Genomic DNA, 6,482 nt, shown 5'->3' on the forward strand with positions numbered 1-6,482 from the left:
AACATGCTGTTACATTCTACTCACATCACAATTGTGGCACAAGCAGACCCTTAAAAAAGTGCACGGTACAAGAAGTTTCGGTGATTAGATGCATGAAATGGTTTGGTGAAGTAACTCCCTGCTCTGGAGAGTCTAGAAGGAGTTTCAGAGAGTCTTTCTTCCTTCAGATTGTACACTCAGCAGCTGAGCTGTGTTATTGAAGTTATTGATTTGCCCTTAACTCCCTTACTGTTGCCCTTCCCTCCCACACTATGCTCAAACATGATGTAACTATTAGCAAACAATGGAACAAAGATGTTGTTTTTTTTTCTTTACTATGGTGACCAAACTGCTCCATTACTCTGCTGGCTGGTGGATTTTCTACATTTTCCATCAGTATAAGGACAGCATTTCCCCTTCTCTCCTGTTATTGCCTGTTAACATTAATAAGTCCAGCCTTACGGGAGATATGGTTTAATTACTAGGGTTGTCAAAATTGCAATGCAATAACGTGTTAATGCAAATTCGTTTTAACGCCACTAATTTCTTTTAACGAATTAATGCAACTTGCGATTTTTAGGTTATAGCGGGCTCAGTTAAAGCTAGAAGGAAGGAGGCTAAATTTTGGCGAGGAAAAATTGTCATGGCCATTTTCAAAGGGGTCCCTTGACCTCTGACCTCTAGATATGTGAATGCTAATGGGTTCAGCCCTAGTAATTACATTTAACAAACACATTTAAAAACACTTTATCCAGATGTAAACATAATTTCACATTTTTTTTGGAATATGAAAAGAGGTTTTTGTTACTTTCTGGAGAATTTCCATAATTAGAAATTTACAAATTGAAAGCACTTCATGTGTTGCCTTTAAAGCCTTTTATCAAGACTCATTTAGGGATACTAATTAGTATTAATAAAATACGGTGTGATTCAATTTCAGGTGGAGAAATTGTAAATGAACACACACCCTTTCATCCTACATGTGGCAGTCAACACTGCCTCTACAGAATTGAGTCCAAATTTGATCATGTATTTTTTTGATCATCATAATTTCTCATCATCGCTTTTTCTGAGATGATTATTGTTGATCACCGGATGACAAATAATTAATAGTCATCATGTTTACAGGAGCAGTTTAGCCGTTAGCATGGTCCTTTTCAGCGGTGTGAGAGTGTTGAATACCAGCTTTTATGGGTTGACGCTGACGTGCAGTTGACACACGCAACAAAACCATAACCAATAGCATGCTAACATTTCCATAGTGTTTAAACCAACAGAAGAGGGTGGTAACTGCTCTGATGATGACATGTGTTTGTTTCTGCTTTTCATTATCTGCAGTAAAAGATGTGGTCAGAAAGCAACTCCTGTTTTTTTTTTTTATCATTTTGAAACTGCCTTTCACTTCCTCCTCTATGCATAATGTGTGTGCATGTAAGTGTGTACAGTAGGCTCTGTGTACTGTTTTTTGTTTTTGCAGGAACAAATGCAAATTGCATTTTTTTTATTTGTGCATTTCTTTAAAGCAACATCCTTATATAACTGAGCATGTCTGCATTTCTCATGTGTTAACCATCATCACTACAGTGGTTAGCAAGGCATTTGTCACGCATAGTGACGGGGATACCACAGAGAGCACACAGGGAAACCGGAAGGAAGCACAATGTAATGTTCCAGGCAGTCACATTGGGTTAACTTTTTTTAGCGTGTTAGTGTTAGGCATGTATCAGTTGGTTAACACACATTTTTATGTGTGTGCGTGCGTGCGTGCGTGCGTGCGTGCGTGCGTGCGTGCGTGCGTGCGTGCGTGCGTGCGTGCGTGCGTGCGTGCGTGCGTGCGTGCGTGCGTGCGTTCAGCAGTGAATGACTTCATTCAGGGTGATGTCATTGCTGACATTATCGGCATGGAACGGCAACAGCCCAGAGAGGAACAACACAAAACTTCTAATGACTGTTAGAAATGTGTGAAGTTAAAGAGCCACCCGTTCTGATTCCCAGCAGCTTTACCAGCCAGGCATAAAGTGTGCCAAACCAACTTGTTTTCTAGCTTAATTTGAGACTGAGTGATTAAGAATGAATTGCCTGCTGGTATTTAGTGTTTTTAATTAATTGTTAAAACACTCTAATCAAGTGAATTAGCACTGAGGTTGCAGTAGTTAGCCTAGTAGTAAGCCTGATTCCTTAACAAGACTGCTACCAGTTGAAATGCAAAACACTTAATCTCGCAAAATAGCTCAAAATTGAACCAAGTAATTTAGAGGATAACATTGCATGTCAAGAAATGTTATACAAACGAGGCCCTCTGTGTTTTGAGATACTGAGTCATGACAGATGGATTTGCAGGGATTCGATATTACTAACTGAAGACATTGGCAGGTTGGTGAATGTCTGGTTGACGTTTAGTAATGCAAAACATTCAGCATCCATCAGCAGCCTTGTGTCCTGTTCAGCGTATTCTTAAATGGGACGCTGAACCCCAGCAAGTTCTAAGGTTATAGGGAGGACTGAAAACCCTTCCCTCCAGTCAATATATGAGCAGTCTGTTCTTAGGCAAGCGCAGAGAGTATTGTCTGACCCATCTCAAATCCTCCACTATGAGCTCTTACCATCTGGCAGACGATACAGAGTCCCCAAATGCAAACTGAACCGTTTTAAAAACTTGTTTGTGCCCACCTCGATCAAAATTAAAAAATTTAAATAATGTTTCTTGAGGCTGTAGGGTTGTGCAATACCGTCATGGTGCTCTTAATCTTATTTTTATCTCTTATTTATGCTGTTTTATATAGATCTTGTGCAATATGGGTAATGTGCAATATATGTTGTTTGTGGTTTACATTATGTGTTTTTCTGTTTACATGTGGATTGTTGTTTGCTTTTAATGTTTCTATTTATTGATGCTGCTGTGGAGGCAGCTGGTGGTGTGCAGCACTGAGTCCAAGACAAATTTCCCCAAGGGGACAATAAAGTGTATCATATCGTAAGTTCAGATATGCTCTCTGGAAGTTGGAGGCATTCTGGGAAATGTAGGAAATTATTAAGTAAAGAATAAGTTAAGGTTAATACAGAGTGGACGTACCAGAAGGTATATTTTATTCTTATTTTTATTTGAAGGGAAGAAGTTCTCACTCACTGTTGAAAGACTCCATGTGAAAAATGAATCTATACTGACATCATGTGGTTGAAATGGGGCATCACAGGCCATGTTAGGCTGCATGTCATTCACTGTACAATATAACTGCAATCTAAGCACAGAAAAGCAACAGAAAGAGAGAAGACAGATTTTAAATGAATAAACTTAGTGACTGTGTATGTGTTATGTATTTCCAGAGCAACCAGAGGCTGAGCAGCAGTCAGTCTAGCCAGTCTCTGTCCACTCCAGTGGTCTCCATCACCACACCCAGTCTGTCTCACCAGAGTCTGGTCTACTCCGGCATCAGCTCTGCATACAACAACGGTACCTGATGATTATTATTAGGATTTGTATTGTATTGCTGTCATTAGCGTAGCTCCTGAGGACCCCAAGACATTGAAATGTTGCTGTTGTTCTTTATTTTTTTTGCTTCACTTCATTTAATGGATAGGTTAGATTATCATTTATGTGCTGTTGCACTTCAAATGAGAGAACAGGATAAACAGAATAACATGTCATATTTACCTTATTATCTGAAGAACAGGACTGTGAGTTCTTAGCATTAAGCTACATAAGGAAGGCAGCTATTTTGGACATTTTGTTAGGGTTTTACTAACTGTATCTGTATTTTGAAATAATGCAAAGATATATAGATATGTATTAGGATAGTCAGTATCTTTAAATATGATGATTTTTATCCAAAATTAAATTTGGGCCATCAGGGGACACTAAAGCTCTCCAGTGAAAGTTAGTGAGAGTGAAAGTTTCAGATGGTTTAAACATTATGTGAGTTTCACAGAAGCTTTTAAGACTGATACTGAATCAAAGAAGACAGGCTTGATATATCAGTTTTGTTTGCTATCATGCTTACATGTCGTCTCTTAGATTACTCCCTGAACAGTGCGGAGCTGTCGGGATTCGGCTCCCCTACAGGCCCCTCTTTGGGCTCAATGGCGACATGGCAGCAACACCAGCTGGGCTCACTGGGGTAAGTACCGGACACTGTTAACCTTTCTCTCTTAAAGATATAATATGCAATAATTAACTAAAAAACAATGCATGGACTGATACAAAAATAATCGCTCTCAGTCATCACTTATGCCCCACTAGAAATGTGTGGCGGTGTCTGTTTCTGCAGAGACCCTACAGCCCTTTGCCTGTATTCTCTCTTTTCTTATTATTTTGCTTTACTCTGGACGCTTCTGGGCGTCTGCAAACAGCCTCTGGGCCCCACGTGGGGGTGTAACCTTCAGCCAAGAACAGCGCGCAGGGTGTACAGCCCGTTCAGCTCGTCCAATCTCGCGGCTGTGTCACACCCCTCGGCTTCTAATACCGACTCACGAGTCCCTGTTTATTCTGTTAGATACAAAGCGTCCGTATTTCACGAATGAGAATGGGGTTGTGTTATGTGCATGTGTTCCAGGGATCCCCCCCTGCTCCTCTCTGTGCTGTAAGTGCAGCTATGATCTATGTGTGTCTGTAGTTTGACGAGAGCAGCGCTGAACCACAGCCACAGTTGTGCGGAGTTAGTTGTGTGTTTTAGAACATAACCGCCGGGAAACAATCAGAAAATAACGTTCTTGCTCTCTTCAGTCACTCTATAACTCACTCGACCATCACTGATCTCTCTCTCTCTCCCTCTCGGCTCGTTGAACTGTGGAGGTTGTTTACACACAGCAACCGACAACGGTTCCATATTATTCCTTTAATGACTCATAACAGGTTTTACAGTTTCACAGTTTGTTAACACAGTTTATTTACACTAAGTTAAAATCACCTGACATATACAGTGTACAAAACAGATAAAGTAATGATGTACAGTAGATGACAGAGATGTGATGTGACTTGGTAATGAAGAGAGAGGCTACTGACTTGAGGCATATTATTGCAGGACAAATATGAGATTCTACTACTGATGGCAACTTCACATTGAAGTTAAGTGGTGGAGGAATTATTCAGATCCTTGACTTCAATTAATTAAAGTAACTATAAAAATTCTCCATTATAACTTTAAGCAAGGCTATGTAACTTTTGCTTAACCGCGGCCACTGTGGCCACAAGTGACAGTTACAGGATAATGGTGAATGTTAAACTATAGATCATCTTGCAGTGTACCCCACCTTCGCCCAATGTCATCTTGGATTGGCTCCAGCCCCCCCGCGGCCCTGAATAGGATAAGCGGTTACAGATAATGGATGGATGGGTATTGGAACGCACCATTTGTCTGCAGACCTGTTAGTTTCACCAGCAGGTGGCGCCCTTAATCCACAGTAACAGCCATAAAACATCCTCTTCCTCTGTCCCTCCTTCTGTATAGGTCGGGGAGCTCCAGTCTCTCCATCAACACCAACCACAACATCAACATCAAAGCTGAGCCAATCTCCCCACCACGCGACCACCTCAGCCAATCAGGGTACATGACCCAGGCTCATGCCCCTCTTCATCCTCACCTGTCCGCCAGAGCAGAGATAGGGAGGTCTCCTGCAGACAGCGTCAGCTCCTCCTGCAGCTCCCACGAGGGTGGCAGCGACCGGGACGAGCAGCAGCAGCAGCAGCGGCTGGACTTCCACCCGCTCCCCATGGGTCGGTCAGAGGGCAGGGACAGTCCGACGGTCAAACGAATCCGAATGGACAACTGGGTGACATAGACCCTTAGAGTCACATGACGACACAACACCAGGAAGGACACTGTTATGCAAATGAAATGTGATTTGTATTGATGTGTTCTGTAATTTTGATTAAGTTATCTTTGTTTTTTGTTTTAATTTGGTGGTCAGATTTTTCAGAAGGGTTGAGCAAAATTGGTCTGAAAATTCTGGATCTGCCAGAATTATTTCATCTTCTTCAGTGGTACTTAAAACACAACATGCCGTCCTTTTATAATATAAATCGTTTAAGCATCACAGACTGATCATGTGGGTCCAATTGCAGTACAATCTGTCATTTTCTTATCCAGTGGGATGCAGTACTGTGCACAGAAGAAGTGAGATTAGTGTTGTCTGTCAGTCTTGTGGCTTCATGACTTTGGTGGTAAAGCAGTGAAGTGCTTCTGGGTGTCTCCCACTGGGTGTCACCCAAATCATGTCTGATCTTCTCAGGGTTTGAAACATTGAACCAGTCCAACATGAAAGCAATACTCCCTCCACATCGTCCCTGTTACTCCTCTTTATAAAAAAAAATACTTATTTATATCAGCCAAAGCAGTATGCTGTTTTTATGTTGTGTGTGTTTTTATATTGTGCACAGAATAAGACAATATTTCATTCAGATTGAAAACTGAAAGCCATGGACACTTGTTCTGTATGTACTACCGAAGTATGTTGTTATTGTTTTGTATATACTATCTTTAATATATAACCCTTTTGGTGTAACTATA

The 6,482-nt window shown here is 41.1% G+C and overlaps 1 protein-coding gene across 2 annotated transcripts in view; it reads left to right on the forward strand.

Moving 5' to 3' along the window:
- Positions 1 to 6,482, forward strand: part of LOC141783572 (myocyte-specific enhancer factor 2A-like) — a 52,485-nt gene extending 46,003 nt beyond the window's left edge. For both annotated transcript variants that reach the window (XM_074660956.1, XM_074660962.1), the window contains 3 exons: positions 3,304 to 3,430; positions 3,992 to 4,094; positions 5,424 to 6,482. In XM_074660956.1, coding sequence (XP_074517057.1) covers positions 3,304 to 3,430; positions 3,992 to 4,094; positions 5,424 to 5,754 — 561 coding nt within the window. In that variant the 3' untranslated portion in view covers positions 5,755 to 6,482. The remainder of the gene's footprint in view (positions 1 to 3,303; positions 3,431 to 3,991; positions 4,095 to 5,423) is intronic.

The sequence above is a fragment of the Sebastes fasciatus genome, chromosome 2 (assembly GCF_043250625.1).
Source record: "Sebastes fasciatus isolate fSebFas1 chromosome 2, fSebFas1.pri, whole genome shotgun sequence".
In the NCBI taxonomy this organism is placed as follows: domain Eukaryota; kingdom Metazoa; phylum Chordata; class Actinopteri; order Perciformes; family Sebastidae; genus Sebastes; species Sebastes fasciatus.